At 36.2% G+C, this 16,288-nt stretch overlaps 3 protein-coding genes across 5 annotated transcripts; all 3 read left to right on the top strand.

The window, feature by feature from the left end:
* Positions 1 to 2,333: 2,333 nt before the first annotated feature.
* On the top strand, positions 2,334 to 3,515 carry LOC306893908 (ferritin, middle subunit-like). The gene is made up of 4 exons (XM_079456042.1): positions 2,334 to 2,552; positions 2,711 to 2,857; positions 2,945 to 3,067; positions 3,188 to 3,515. Exons 1-4 carry the CDS (start codon positions 2,451 to 2,453, stop codon positions 3,341 to 3,343), a joined length of 528 nt encoding a protein of 175 aa, XP_079312168.1. The 5' UTR covers positions 2,334 to 2,450; the 3' UTR covers positions 3,344 to 3,515.
* A 3,515-nt stretch (positions 3,516 to 7,030) lies between these two features.
* LOC306893905 (ferritin, middle subunit-like) lies at positions 7,031 to 8,586 on the top strand. Its single transcript, XM_079456038.1, has 4 exons — positions 7,031 to 7,275; positions 7,823 to 7,969; positions 8,061 to 8,186; positions 8,295 to 8,586. Exons 1-4 carry the CDS (start codon positions 7,171 to 7,173, stop codon positions 8,448 to 8,450), a joined length of 534 nt encoding a protein of 177 aa, XP_079312164.1. The 5' UTR covers positions 7,031 to 7,170; the 3' UTR covers positions 8,451 to 8,586.
* Positions 8,587 to 9,234: 648 nt separating this feature from the next.
* Positions 9,235 to 16,266, top strand: syt5a (synaptotagmin Va). 3 transcript variants are annotated; one of them, XM_079456027.1, is made up of 9 exons: positions 9,235 to 9,428; positions 10,679 to 10,845; positions 11,126 to 11,298; positions 12,085 to 12,180; positions 12,359 to 12,526; positions 13,001 to 13,168; positions 13,253 to 13,370; positions 13,547 to 13,680; positions 13,779 to 15,908. In XM_079456027.1, the coding sequence occupies exons 2-9, from the start codon at positions 10,689 to 10,691 to the stop codon at positions 13,986 to 13,988; spliced, it is 1,224 nt and encodes a 407-aa protein (XP_079312153.1). In that variant the 5' UTR covers positions 9,235 to 9,428; positions 10,679 to 10,688; the 3' UTR covers positions 13,989 to 15,908. The 3 variants fall into 3 exon arrangements, with proteins under 3 accessions (XP_079312153.1, XP_079312154.1, XP_079312155.1); XM_079456028.1 differs by having other exon boundaries at positions 9,250 to 9,428; positions 10,679 to 10,860; positions 13,779 to 16,266; XM_079456029.1 differs by having other exon boundaries at positions 9,317 to 9,428; positions 10,679 to 10,997; positions 13,779 to 15,896.
* Positions 16,267 to 16,288: the final 22 nt, after the last annotated feature.

Consider the following 16,288-nt stretch of genomic DNA (forward strand, 5'->3'; position numbering starts at 1 on the left):
TCCAATTACTGATTGCGATACAAATGTCCAGATGTTTCACAATAGGACATATAGTAAAATGAGAGAATGCAGAGTCACAGTTAGAGAGCAGGTGGTGTACATTTTCTGTTGACAGCCAGTGTTTATATAATAGAATAAACATGCCTCTTCATTGTGAACTTAATGATTATGGATTCAATCTATTTAATCTTTCATTACAAAAATAACCCAATAATTCCCATGGTACAAAGATGAATTTGGCCGACATTACCCAAACCTTAGAAACACATTTTTTAAGCACCCTGGCAGACTCAGTCAACTTGTCAGAATATTTTAATTTAGCCCTTAATAGAACCGGTGTAAAATGAGGCAAGGAGGAAACCTTCTTTAAAGCATTGAGAAGCCCCCTTCATTTCACATCTTTTGAAGGATACATGAAGGGTATAATTTGTGGCCTCCAATCACCCACAACAATCCTAGGGGATTTTCTATCAGGAGGATGCATTCTTCTTAGACCAGTGCTTCTATAGACTTAAGGCCATTGCACATTGAGTCTGAAATAAATACGACCTCGTGGTTTGTCAATCACATATACAAACTGCCTTTGATTTTTTTCGTCCGTCATAAAAAAATTCTAACTGGGTTTGATTTTCTGCGTTTTTAACATCCGTAGCAAGAATTTGGAGAGGCGTTTTGACAATTCAGAGACACAGTACAAATGAGCGCCAAATATGAAAAAGCACATATGAAAATGTCGGACTGAATGTGCAAAGACCTTTAGAGTGCTCCTCAACATTACACACAAGAATGAGATGATCATGGCAATAATGGTTTTCACCTATTAACCGTCTGTAGTCTCCCAGTGCTTTACAACATGGCCAATTTAGCATTATGTGTATAATAACAATTTTTTTTAAGCCAAATAACATTTTTCGGGGGGGAAAACATATTTAGTAAGACAAAAAAAACATAAATGCTTTTATAATAAATAGACTGCATTATGAAACAGCCCAGCTCTGCTCATTCGTTTCCTGTTGTTTTTTTAATGTCTTTGTTGAAATTGTAAAGAAAGTGCTTAGCAGGGTAAAATGTAAACTATATTTTAAATGAAATTTCCTTTAGTCTGACTCTAGCGTTTAATGAGAATTCTAGCATGTAAACCAAAGGACTCAGCCTGCATCCTACTATTGAGAGGCACCTGTAGTTTTGCCCTGTGATGATGTGACAAACATTGAGTTTTGAGGCATTTGTTTGAGTGTCAGAAGTTAAGATGTTCAATGGACTATTTAAAGCATTTGCTTGATTTTTATTTTAAATTAATTAATTCAAATGATTTTATTTATTCATTCATGTTTAAATTTTTTTGATGATGGCAAATTAATTATAAATATGTTAAATGTTCTTAAACATTGTATACACGTAAAATTGTTACAGTCTTTCTTATGTGTATGTGTGTGTGAATGTTTTTTTAAACACAAAGGACAATATAGACATTTCAAGAGAAAGTTATACAAGTGAAAAAGGTGGTTGCATACCTGGAACCTTGAGCTGATCGAACAACAAATGACCACACATATGGTACATATGGTAAAAATGTGAAAATGCTGAGTCACTAGACAAGACCAGGTAGTGTACAGTAGTGTAGATTTACATTTACTGCTGACAACCACAGTGTTTGCATGTAGTATAGTTGTATAAACATGCCTTGTCATTGTGTCCTTAATGATTATTAATAATTCAATTAAATCATGAAGTTATACAAATGTAATCTTTTGATATACCTCACATGAAACCTGAAAACATTTACCTTTTTTATGCCGTTTTCCATTGATGGAAACAGGACACGTCAGAATGCATGTGATCCATTGTGAAAGCTAATGTTTAAAAATCTTTTGTCTCTGCTGAAATTTGCCTATTGTCTGACATGGTATTGTTAAGAATCTATATTATACAAAACTCAAAACAATAGTTTCACTTCATCATTGGTTCAATGACTTTAAATTAACACTTTAGTTTACAGTATTATATTTGTTATCATGTTGTGAGATTCAGTGACTTTCTTTTTTGATGATACATTTAAAATAATGAAACAAAACTAATGTGTGATTTAGATGTAAATTGTGAAAGTTGTGACAAATCATGATGATAGCACAGTTCCCACTGGAATCACTTTGCTATTAATTATGAACAAGGAAAACAGAGCCATCCATGAAACTTGATCTTGCTTTGGTTTTACACAGTGGACTGTGTTGTCACGTCCTCATTTGGCTCATGATTTTCATTGGCTGAGCTGTATTCCACTATGATGAGTCATGCTGTGAGCGTATATAAGACAAGCACACACCTGTCGTTTCACATCTTACGAAGAGGTTCTTGCTTCAACAGTGATTGAACGGAACTTTTGAGAACGTTGCATTTCATATCAATTTTTTTTACCGTTTTTATTTATAAAACGCTAAAACTCAGCTAAAATGGATTCTCAGATTCGCCAGAACTACGACCGCGAATGCGAGGCTTTGATCAACAAGATGGTGAATTTGGAGCTTTTCGCTTCATACACTTACACTTCAATGGTAAGTATTACTTTCCTATAATTTACAGTATGTGCAATGACAGCTTTTTCACAATTTTCAACAATGCATGTGCATCTGCTTCACTGGTGTTTGGAATCGGAGTAGAAAATGTGTTATTGCTGTCCGGTTTTGTCATCTTTTGATTTTGTTTTCAACAGGCTCATTACTTCAAACGGGATGATGTCGCCCTTCCTGGTTTTGCCAAGTTCTTCAAGGAGAACAGTGAGGAGGAGCGCGAGCATGCTGAGAAATTCTTGGAGTTCCAGAACAAGAGGGGTGGACGCATTGTCCTTCAGGACATAAGGGTGCATATAATGTTTGATCTTAGCTTGTTGGCTTGTTGTTATGAAGTTACCTCTGACCTGAAATGCTTTGTTTATCTTCCTCTCCAGAAGCCTGAGCGTGATGTATGGGACAATGGACTAAAAGCGATGCAGTGCGCTCTGCAGCTGGAGAAGAACGTCAAGGCTCTGCTGGATCTCCATAAATTCGCTTCTGGGAGGAATGACCCTCATGTGAGTTCAGGCTCATCTCTGAAATACAAGACAATATACAAGTCATAATGAAAGTCACACGTTAATGGCACCGGTGTATAGAATTTAGGGGTCTGACTTCCATTTTAAATGCTCCAACAGCTGTGTCATTTCCTGGAGACTCACTACCTGAATGAGCAGGTTGAGGCCATCAAAAAGCTCGGTGACTACATCACCAACCTTTCCAAGATGGATGCTGGAAACAACAGAACGGCAGAGTACCTGTTTGACAAGCACACCCTGGATGGAGAGAGCTAAATCATGTCCTGAGTTCTCAATACAAAGCTCCATCTATAATATATTCTTAAATCATCAAGCAATGTTTGTAAGCCACCATCAAGTTTCATGTCATAATGTGATGTATTTCTAACTCATCCAATATTTCCTGATGAATTTAAGCTTACTTGATGAATAAACATTTTGAGCTGGATTGACTGGATTGTCTCTTTATTTTCAATTTAAAACTTTAAATGAGAGATGATAAACTTTGACCACCAATGGCCTGGACTGCAAAATTATAATAAAAATTCTGCTCCTCGACTCAAAATATCAATAGGTGTAACTGCAACAAATTTACACACACAAGATGTTTTTTTCTTATGCAACCCTGGATTACAGCATTGAGAGAATATGTTTAACTGGGAGCAAGGGTTGAACATTAAAATGAACTTCACATGTGAATTCACCTGGTAAGAATGGACACCAAATAGTGAACATGCTTCTGCATTAAAGATAAAAACAAACCATTATTATCTAATCTTATTTCCGAAAACTGATTGATATTACACAGAATAATGGAAAACTAATGAAGTGAATAGGCACTGAGGATGTCATTAACTTCCTATCATTCTGGCTAACGATGGTGGAAAAATACAGCAGGAATCAAGAAAAACATAAACCCCTTTGATGTTGATAGGCTGAATGATGCAAGATGATATGAATTTGTGTTTTTGTTTACAATTTAACAAAAGCCATGATTCAAGCTTGTTAAGGTTGCATTTACTGGACACGTTTTCTCTTTTGCATATTTATTTGAATGAATAAATTGTAATACTTTCAGTAGGTTATTTAGGATTGCTTTGTTAAATCTGTAAGACCTCATAATTTTTCCCAAACGAAAAATAGAAAGTAATCATTAAAAAGATGTTCTTGAATGTTTTCCAGTAATCTATTTCCTACAGTATATATATATTAAAAAAACATAGTTCTGTGTGTCATGATTCTGCCATATCATGTCATGTTTCTCTTGATTTAGTGGCAGGATCATGACAGAGTCTCATGTCTTCTGTGGAGAGAGGCTGTTATGGCCCTTATGGCCTTTCATACACTCTCGGCTCTTTTCCCATCCACTCGTTACCTCGTTATTGATTCATGCCCTACACCTGTTCACCTCTTGATTTGCGCCCTTATTTAATGCCCTTGTGTGGTCGGTCTTGTGCTGGTTCATTGTGGTTGTGTGGTGAGTTCCTGTCTTGTTAGCTTAGTGTAGGTTGTGCTAAAAGTTTATTTTATTTATTCCATTTTCCTTTGTCCATGTCATGTTTTGTTAAATCTTTGTTTTGTATTTATTTATTAAAGTGTGTTAACCCCTTACTGCACCTGGGTCCTCTGTCTGTGTCTCACCACTAGCGATCATGACAGCTGTGTGTCCATGGAGTTCATCTTAGTAAGAATTCAACAGAACGTTTTGCCAGCTTCCCTTAAGTACCCAGACCAAAACACCCTTCCTCCACACAGTAACAATTTACATTGTAAAGGACTCTGTCCTGGATCTGATCAGGCCACAAATGCATGTTACATGAAGACACACCCTCAACAGTGAGCAGAATATCTTTAAACACTCAAACCTATGTTATGATCTTCTCTACTGCTATGGAAATGAGACCATTGTACTAAATTATATCAAATATGCATATGGAGATTTTATGTTCATGAAAGATATGGTATTTGTCAAATCCAGGTCATTAAAGTTCTCTGAGTTGAGATGGAGAGGGGGAGAAGAGATCATATGTGAATGTGTGAGTTGGTAGTCATCATTCATTGTTGGCACCAGCCTTACAAGCCATTCAGATGTGTACATGCTACTGTGTTTTGGATCACTGTCCTGCTGCATAACCCAAGTGCGCTTAAGCTCGAGGTCACAAACCGATGGCCGGACATTCTCTTTTAGGATTTTCTGGTAGAGCGCAGAATTCAATGTTCTAATTTAAATGCTGTGTTAGTCTTATGCCAGATGTAGCGGGACACACACCTTCCAAAAAAATGCAACCTTTGTCTCATCAGGCCACAGAATATTTGTCCATAAGTTTCATAAGGGATCATCAAGATGTTTTTTAACAAATGTGAGACGAGCCTTTCTGTTCATTTTGGTCAGCAGTGGTTTTCGCCTTGGAATTCTCTCATGGATGACATATTTGCAGTCTCTTTCTTATTGTAGAATCACGAACACTGACCTTAACTGAAGCACCTGCAGTTCTTTAGAGACTGTTCTGGGATCTTTTATGACCTCTTGGACGAGTCGTCGTTGTGCTCTTGAAGTCATTTTGGTAGGCCGGCCACTCCTGGGACAGTTTACCGCTGTTCCATGCTTTCTCCATTTGTGGATAATGGCTCTCTCACTGTGGTCCGCTGGAGTCCCAAAGCCTTAGAAATGGCTTTTTAACCCTTTTTAGACTGATACATTTCAATTACTTTGTTTCTTTGATAGCGGCATGATGTGTTGCTATTAGAGATCTTTTAGACTACTTCAGTTTGTCAGACAGGTTCTATTTGATTTCTTGATACATGTCTGGTAGTAATTAGGCTTGAGTGTGGCTAGTGAAATTTAACTTATTGAATTCATCACAGTTAATTCATGATTTGCCAAGGGGGCAATTACTTTTTCGCATAGAGTCCGAAATGTTTGGATTGTTTTTTCCCATAACAAATAAAACTATAATTTAAAAACTGCATTTTGTATTTTCTTTGAGTAAAGTTAAAATCTGTTTGATGATCTGAATCATTTAAGCATGACAAATATGCAAAAAAACAAAAATCCGGAAGGGGCAAATACTTTTTCACAGCACTGTATATATATATATATATATATACATGACAATGAAATATGGTTTAATAACTAGTCAAAATAATGGCTATACTTTTTTCAGAATTGTTTTATTATGCTGTGAGTTGATCATGTTACAAACATATCCCCATCTTCCATGATGAGAGTCAAAAAAGAAACTGCTCCGTCACATAGCTCAGTGTTAGCTCTTACGGCAGCACATGTCGTAACCGACACATGAGGTTTCGTGTGCAATTACAGAAATGCTTAGTCATTGTCACCTGACTGTACCTTTGAATCCAGAGGCACTAACCCAATGGAAAACAGAGCTCACTATCAGAATAACATGTTGTTTCAGAGTTGTCCCATGATGTTTGCGGTTCAATGGCTATTTAACCTTCCAAAATGTATTTACATGTATAGCCTTTACCTTCAATATAAATTGTTAAGGGTCATAAACGAACAAAACACATAATGTTTTTTTATAGCAAACTTCAGCCTCCTATATTTAGCTTGCAATATCTGGGACAATATTTCCTCTCCTATTATATACATACAATTATGTCAATACATTTCCAAATATGTTCTGGTATGTTGTAATACTGAGAAACTTTACCTTCTATATTGATGCAAATTGAAAACTCCTGCTAGATGTCTGACTTTTGGTAACAGCACAGTCACACTGCTCCCTCTCATGTGTCTCTGAGGTGTTGTTAAAATATTGTTCTTGGATACAAATACTGAAGACTACCATTAATAATGAAAAAGTAAAAAAGACACATCCATGAACTTGATCTGGTCTTCGCTGTCTTAGAAACTGCCTTGTCATTTAATTATTTAGCAATTTTTTTCTAATTGGTTGGGTTCTGTTTCACTACTGCGTCATGTTGGACATATAAGACACAAGCGCACCTGTTATTTCACAGGATCATTTGAAGAGGTTCTTGCTTCAACAGTGATTGAACGGAACTACAAGCCTTGATCTTTTAAAATCAGATTCTATTTATTTATTATCAACGTTTTGATAGTAAAACCATCCGAAATGGAAACTTCTCAGATTCGCCAGAACTACGACCACGACTGTGAGGACTTGATCAACAAAATGATGAACTTGGAGCTTTACGCTTCATACACTTACACCTCAATGGTAAGTATTGATTTTTTTAATTTGCTTGCATTATTATACTATATTATATTATTTATGCATTTGGCGAAATTTTTATTCACAAGGGACTTTAAGGGAATTTAAGGTAAAAGTAAAGATGTAAAGACAAACAAATGTAAAGACAAACAAAGACAAATAATGACAAACGAAACAGATGAAATTACTCTTTGTACAAAGATTCCTCTTCATTGAAACAAGGCTATCAATTTGATGATTCTTTAAAGAAGTGGTTTTTACTTATAGGCAGAATGTTAGAGACGGATAGTCTCGGTTACCATTCACTTTAATTTAATCTTTAATCCATAATAGACTGATTTTGATCAGCATGGAATAATACTTTTTTATTATTGGATCAATGATCCCTTTTACGATGACGTTTGAGTACTTCATGCTTTCCTTATCATTCAGTCTTAAGTGACAGGGAAGAAATATTGTCTGACTGTCCACCAACTCTTCTTAGAATAACTGTTTACACTGGGGCATACGTCTGGTGATAATTAAAATCATCTTTTGATTTTGTTCCCAACAGGCTTACTACTTCAAACGGGATGATGTCGCCCTTCCTGGGTTTTCCAAGTTCTTTAAGGAGAACAGCGAAGAAGAGCGCGAGCATGCTGAGAAACTAATGTCCTTCCAGAACAAAAGGGGTGGACGCATTCTCCTTCAGGACATAAAGGTGCTATGAATTATGCTGACTCAAATGAAGGGGCTGTTCAATTGATTTGAAAATGCTCACTGCTCTATTTGTCTTTGCTCTCCCTCTCCAGAAGCCTGAGCGTGATGGATGGGGCAATGGACTAATTGCTATGCAGTGTGCTCTGCAGCTGGAGAAGAATGTCAACCAGGCTCTGCTGGATCTCCATAAAGTCGCCTCTGATAAGAAGGATCCTCATGTGAGTTTTCAGTATTAGAATTTAAAGAATCACATTTGGTTTACGTGTCCATTTGAACGGCTCTTCAAAGCAGATCTCTTAATTATTTTCTGTTTTCTTATCCAACAGCTGTGTGACTTTCTGGAGGCTCACTACCTGGATGAGCAGGTTAAAACCATCAAGGAGCTTGGTGACCACATCACCAACCTTTCAAAGATGGATGCCGGAAACAAAAGGTTGACAGAGTACCTGTTTGACAAGGAGACACTGGATGGAAAGAGCTAAATCATGACCTCAGTTCAACTGCATGATATTATTAAGAATGTGATAGACATCAAGCAGATGCTGTCCTGTTATATACATTTACATTTAGTCATTTAGCAGAATTGGAGGATTTGATGAATAAATGTTTTGAGCTGGATTTACTTGTCTGTCCTATTTAAATTTATTCTTTCACACTCATTTTACAAAAATATGGACTACAGAATGTGACTGGCATAATAAAACTACTTTCAGAACATTAATAATACAGACATCTACCCTACTACTCTAGCACACACTTATTAGATAAACATTTCAACTATGTAAAGATAAAAAGTGTGACATTATAAAAACAACATAGGTTATTAAATAATTGGCTGTAATTAGAGAAATGTTGGATGTAGAAACCTTCAGATTAATTGTACTGTATAAACTTTTTAGCAAATCTGGTAGTAACTCTTTATCTCACCACATGAGGGCGACCTTTCCCGCTTATTCGTACCTAGATCATTAACGCTCAAAGGTCAAGCAATTTTGTGTTGTGTGATGTAACAGACTTTTTCGTTTACCAATATTCCGACGTTGAAATATGGTATAAACCAAAGGAGAGAGTTTCCCGGTATGTCAATCTCTTTTCCAGAATATGCCATATCAACAAAGGAAAACTAAATCTAATCGGATTTAGAGAGGTCACTGAACAGAAATTATATTGGAAATTAAAAGCCGATAAACATCATGCAAGAGATTATGTGCGATATGGGAAAATGATAAACTGATTGACATATGAGATGAATGACATAAGATTGTCACACGAGGAAACAACACAACGAGCAGAAGGCAGGGAACTGTTAATCCAAGTGAAAGAGGGATTGGCGCTTCAAATGCGATTTGTAGAGAGAGAGAGAGAGGATGAGTGTAGATCAGTGTGGTGCGTAACTGTCCTCTTCAACTAAAACCGAGGTTTTCAATCTCTAAAGAGCTGGTACAACTGAGAGTCATCAGGTAAATTTGATTATTTGTTTTATTATTATTGTCCTGATTTCCTTGCATTATGAGTTTGTTTTTCTTTTGAAGTTCATGTGGAATTAATGTAAAATCATACTGTAAATAAATCTAAAATACATCAAACATCTTAAAATTGTAGTAGCAATTGAAGTCAAGAATTTTTTTTTTTTTATCATCACTCAAATCTTTGCAGTAATTGGGCTTATATAAATAGGTTTTATAAACTCATAGGCTGTAAATTGAAAATATAAATTTCACATTCATTTCATATAGTAATTTCATCAAACTGCATAATTGTAAGTGACATGCAAGAAAGTCACAATGTGATATAAGTGGTGAACAGCTCATATTTGCCAACTACACATTGAAGAAAATTGCACCGCTGATGTTGAAAAATATGTATATTTCCGGCGAAATATTGTCTAGTTTTTTAATCAATGTTTATCTGTGTGGCATGCATATTTTTTCCCTCATCAAAATGGTTGTCTGAATGAAATCTCGGTAATCCGAAAATACAGCAGTTTTGTCCAGTGAGGGACAAAGTAGAGATGAAGAAAAAAAACAAGGCCAAATGACGCAGTCTGATGCCCTGTGACGTCCTGAGTGATAGGCCTTCTTTAGCCAGATTAGAACAGTTTTGCTTATATGTGATACAAATTGTGTTTCTGCTCTGTCATATTATGCAAGGTTTCTGCCCTTTACAGAAAATACTAGAGGTGAAAGTCTGTATCTTGACTCTGCAATGTCAAGATCTAAAGTAAGTGTGGGACTAAAGTAAAGATTGTCTCAAGGACTTCTCTAGAGGACTGTGCCTCCTTAAAGCTAAAAAAAAGGATTATATGAGCACTTGGTGAAATGAGTCAGATTCTCAGGGAATCTATGTTGGATACGTAAGAAGGTCTGAGTTATTCAAATGCATACAGTAAATGGTGACTGGATGAAAAAGCATTATTGATGGATTAGTTTTGGCAATTAATCTAATTATTCATCTGTTGGACAGCGACAAACGTTCAGTTCATCAGTGCAGGGGGCGGAGGCATTATTCTGAAACATTCATGTTTTGTGTTTCACAATGACGGCGGAATTTAAAAAGTGGCTTCCTGTGTCATGGCATCAAAGTTTTCTCCTCAAACATCACACCAGACACTGAGAAAGGTGGTAAAGAGGATGCGAACAGGACTGATTATAGAGGTGATTTAGGGCATTAACTTGTGCGCATGATAACAGTCTCTGTTTCATGTTCTTAGCTGATCAGCAATGCGATTGGTCAGCATGCAGCATCGTGGGCGGAGGGCAGCGGAGACTGAGGAGGAGCCTAATCGTGAACCACCCCCTGCGCCTCCTCCATCTCATCACTCTCATAACTTCATAAATATGAAGAACAAGTTCTTCAATGAGCTTGGGCATCTACCAAGTAAGTAGAAGATATGTACAGTGATGACAACTTCATCGTTTAGGTCATCAAACTGTTAAATTAATTATTCAATGCTTGTTCCATTTCCACTTTTCATGTGTCAATCATTCACGTTTTCATCTTTTCTATCAACTCAGACCCTAAGATCAAATGTAAGTTATCCATCTATCCATCCACCATCCCACTTTCACAATTTAAATTTTAGGCCATTTTTAGCCAACTGAATTAAGTTAATTTTTCCTTTATTTTTACTGTTTTTCGCTCTCTCTCCATTGCTCAGTGCCCATGTGGGCAATTGGAGCCATAGTTGTGGTTGTACTTGCCCTGGTTGGCTGCCTTGCTTTCTGCATTTATAAGAAGTGTTTGGGAGGAAAAAAGAAAACAAAGAAAGTGAGAGAGAGGAAGGGAGGACGCAGGCGAATGAAAAAGGAGGGAGATGGAGAAGGAGGCGAGGTAAGAGTGTGAGTGTGCTCAAAGTATTAAGAGATAATACTTTATACTTGCCACATTATGTTTAAAGGAATAGATCACTGTCAATATATTTATTTATTCACCTTTATGTCTTAAAAAAATCTGTATATTAATTTCTGTAGAACACATGCAAAAGAAGAAGGTTTTGTGTCCATACAGTGGAAATCAAAGGGGGCGAACATTCTTCAAAATATCTTCTTTTGTGTTTTGCAATAAATAGAAAGTCATACAGGTTTGAAATTAAAAATAATATGAGAAAAGGATTAAAGGAATTCATTGTGGGGGGAATCATCCCTTTAAATGTGCAAAGACCTGTGCTAGACAAAATCTATTCAGGTTGTAGCATAAACCTAAAAGATCATTAAGATGGTTTCCGCTATGATAGTAGCAACATTATGAAAAAAAATCAAGCACAACACAGTCTCTGCTTTCCTGTTAATGTAAGTCGACACTGAAACATTTCTCATAATATCTTCTTTTGAATGTGTTCTACAGAATAAAAAGTCATTAGAGCATGGCACTTGCAATGCTAAGGTTGTGGGTTCGATCGCAGGGATTTCACATATTAAAATACAAATGTATCATTCAATGTAAGTGGCTTTGGATAAAACCGTCTGCCAAATGCATAAATGTAATGTAAATGAATCTGCAACAAGTATAATACACCATAAAACAGGGCTGTCATAGAGATGTTTTAATTTAGTTATGTGTGTTTTTCTTAAAACAAAGCAGTGATACTATATTGTCTTTAATAATAAACTTTCCAAGGAACAACCTAAGGAAGGAGAGGGCGAGGGTGATAAAGAAGCCGAGTGTTATGGAAAGTTGGAGTATTCTCTGGACTACAACTTCACTGAAAATCAGGTGTGTATTTTGCTGGAAATGGGTGACATGTAGATATGGTGTTTAGCATACCTGCATGAGCTATTTTTACACAAATCAGCATCAAGCATAAAACGATATTGTATGAGGGGATTGCCTACAAGAATCTGCTTCACTTCCAGTCGATGTTGTTCTTGACCCCCAATCTTTTCTTCTGCAGCTCATTGTTGGTGTCTTACAAGCCCAAGACCTTCCTGCTATGGATATGGGTGGAACATCTGACCCCTATGTCAAAGTATATATGCTACCAGACAAGAAAAAAAAGTTTGAGACGAAAGTCCAGCGCAAGAACCTTTGTCCTGTTTTCAACGAGACATTCTTTTTCAAGGTACTGGTGTCACATAACACTGTGCATCTCTTCTCCATAAATATCATGTGCAACAGAGGCATTGTCACATTTTTATTTTTCTATTTTTCATTTCATTTTAATTAGCTAAAAGGCATAGTTCACCCAAAAAAGAAAATTATGTCATAATTTACTCATCTTGTCATAATTAACCTGTATGACGTTCTTCCTTCTTACAAACACAAAAGGAAATATCTTAAAGAAAGTTAATAACCAAACAGCGTCAGCACTCATTCACTTCTATTGTATGGTCTCCAAACCAATGCAATTGAATGGTTGCCAGTTAACAAAGTTTTTCCAATGATCTTCTTTTGTGTTTTACGGAAGAAAGAAAGTCATACAGATTTGAAATGACAACAGGGCGAGTAAATGATGACAGAAATGTAATTTCTGGGTGAACTATCACTTCATTGATCATCCTTTATGAGACACATGACATCATACCTCTCTTTTCAGATCCCATTTAATGATCTTGCTGGGCAGACCCTGGTCCTTCAGGTGTTTGACTTTGACCGATTTGGTAAACATGATGTAATTGGAGAGATCAAAATCCCCATGAACAGTGTTGATCTGGGTCAACCCATACATGAATGGAAAGACCTGGTTGGAGGAGAGAAAGAAGAAGTAAGTGTATATCCTTTCCATACAGTCTATTGCCACATCTTTATGCTATTTGATTTTTATAAATTCTTCTCTTCCACCCAACAGCAAGAAAAGCTGGGTGACATCTGTATCTCACTGCGTTATGTGCCCACCTCGGGAAAGCTCACTGTGTGTCTCATGGAAGCCAAAAACCTGAAGAAGATGGACGTGGGAGGTTTATCAGGTCAGTGTGGTATCTGCATGTGTGTAATACTTTGTTTTATATTTAAAATAGTATTTCCTTTTTGATTCTCCATTATCTCACATTTTGGTAAAACTTTTTTATACGGTAGACATATATCTGTATCTATTTAAACAGCCTTAAAAGCAATTTTCTGTGACAATCTTTTACTCTCTTAGATCCTTTTGTAAAAGTGGTGTTACAACACAATGGAAAGCGTATTAAGAAGAAGAAGACAACTGTTAAGCAGAACACATTGAATCCTTATTTCAACGAGAGCTTTAGCTTTGAAATCCCCTTTGCTCAAATACAGGTAGCCTTCAACATCTTAGTACAATGAAAATACATTTCTAAAGTATAATGAAAAACACAAACTAACACAATTTTCTCTGCTTTTCTGTGTCTCTGTAGAAGATCCAGGTGCTGATCACCGTCTATGACTATGATAAATTGGGGAGCAACGACCCAATTGGGAAGTGCTGGATCGGGTTTGGCGCTAGTGGAGTGGGTCTGCGCCATTGGTCAGACATGTTGGCCAATCCCAGACGCCCTGTGGCACAATGGCACACACTTCTGACTGAAGAGGAAGTAGATGCTGCTCTCAAGGCACCTATCCGCTAAACATACGTTTGTTTTACTTGAAATGAAAGGTGTGCATATATATTAAAACACAACTGCGATCCAATATTTACTGTATTTGCCACTTTCTGATTAGTTGTGTATATTTTAAAATCATTATTTTCAACTGGCAACACACTCTTACAGTCATCACATCTGTGCCCATGCTTATGATTTTGAGAATTGTTTATTATTACCTTCTGTGTCGTATTATTTCCTTTAACCACAAGAAATGAAACATACAAAGGAAGAATCATTTTAAAACGGTTATTCAGTATATTTTGTTCATCTGGATTTTTTTTCTTATTTAAATGTTTGAAAATGTTTGTTTGTATTTGTTTGTAACTCTTTAAGAACAATCCTGATTTTTCTTCACATTCTGTTAATCAAAATGGCTAATATACAGTCACAAATTTTACAATTTGTTTAAATTTTAAACGCTTATGGACACAAGTTATAAATTATGGCCAATGGGGTAAAATAGTTTGATAGGGATAGCACTACATACTGTTACTGTATATTGTAAAAAGACTTAATAATATTAAAGGGGTCAGAAAAGAGTACAAATATCCACCATTGTCCATAGACATTGTCTGGTTTCTTTCAATAATGAGTTGTCTGGTTGTATTGGAAGCCTGGATTAATCATGTGCTGTTTTTGGCTGTGTTCCAAGTACAGCACTAGACTAAGCTATACATGTGAGCAGGGTATTAGAGTCTGGGTTGGGCGGGGATACGAAGGGGATGATGGACACCGACAGAAAGGACACAGCCAAAGTCACAAAGACTGCGGTACACTAACTACTAAAAGTGTATTGAAATAAAATGAAATTGTTGTGATGTTAAAGAGGATAAAACAGACATATTAAGATTTAAAGTGTTAAGTTAAATTATCCAAAATGACAGACCAAAAGCACAAAATATTCTTCCAGGACATAAAATAAATATTTGTCTCTTAAGATTTGGCTTTACAACAGTGGCTAAATCCCTACATACATTTACATTAAACTTACACTCTTAAAAACAAAGGGGCTTAAAAGGTTCTTCACAGCGATGCCATAGGTTATTTAAAGAACTATCTATTTCTTACATTTCTATAATCCGAAGAACATTTTTGCCACAATAAACCTTTTGTGAAACAGAAAGGTTCTTTAGATGTTAAAGGTTCTTTATGGAACCAAAAGGCTATTCTATGGCATGGAAGAACCTTTTGAAGCACCTTTTTTCAAGAGTGTAGTCAACAAGTATGATTCCGGTTTTATGAAAACTTTGAACAACCTGTGAAGGTCCAGTTTTAATGTAGGAGTTGTAATGTAAATCTGTATCAAACAGTAGGGGGCGCAATGTGAATGCAATGCAAACCATTCATATTGGCTCCGAGTCCGTGCACAAGATAGCGCTGTGACGTCAGCAAAGCCGCTTCAAAGGCAGGTCTCCAAACTTAAAAGTTTGAATCTTCATTACAAAAATGAACTGCTTTTTGTCTGGAAGGAATATCCTGGGAAATACGTGCGCTCTTGATTTGGTAGTCGGTGCTTAGTGGTTATTTATTATTTATACATCATTTATTTCAACAAAAGACCTGTGTGTAGTGTACATAGTCACATGATCTATTTGACAGCCAAAAGAGTTTTTTGAGTCTGTGGGATTTAAGATCAATATAGATCAATATAAAAATGGATGATTCATTTTGTTTTAATCAAATGTATTTTCCTACGTGACATGATTCGAGTTTAATAGATATGTTTTAATCATTTAACCGTTTGTGTGCTATATAACCAAATGATGTTTTGTTTAACTTGCAAACTTGTGAGTATAGCACTATGTATAGCACTTGTATCTTCTTAAACACATAGTTTCAGTGGCTACTACATAATGGTTTGTATTAGGTGAACAGGTAACTAAATGATTACATTACAGATTCTCTCATGGCCTGTTTCTTATTTCCACTCCAGACGTCTGACATAGAGATGTTCAGTTTGTATGCCTACAACCCATTAGAGCATGTGCGGTATGGAGTTCCCTAGGGAATTTTTAATGGCCTTTTTAGAGAGACTCACATTTTGTTTCACAACATAAATTACATTAACACACACACAGCGTGTTTTTTAGTACCACATTAGTAATTCCTATGGGACCCCATAGAGAATTAACCTTCGAAATCGACAACGGATGTGTGCTATCCAGATATTATCGCTCCGAAGTATTTAGTCTTTGCCCACTTTGTGTATGTTAAAAGGTGAAGATCTGAAAAATTATAATAAATTATGAATCAGTAAACGAGTCATTCGGAACACACTTTGG

This window comes from Barbatula barbatula (genome assembly GCF_947034865.1).
Source record: "Barbatula barbatula genome assembly, chromosome: 5".
In the NCBI taxonomy this organism is placed as follows: Eukaryota; Metazoa; Chordata; class Actinopteri; order Cypriniformes; family Nemacheilidae; genus Barbatula; species Barbatula barbatula.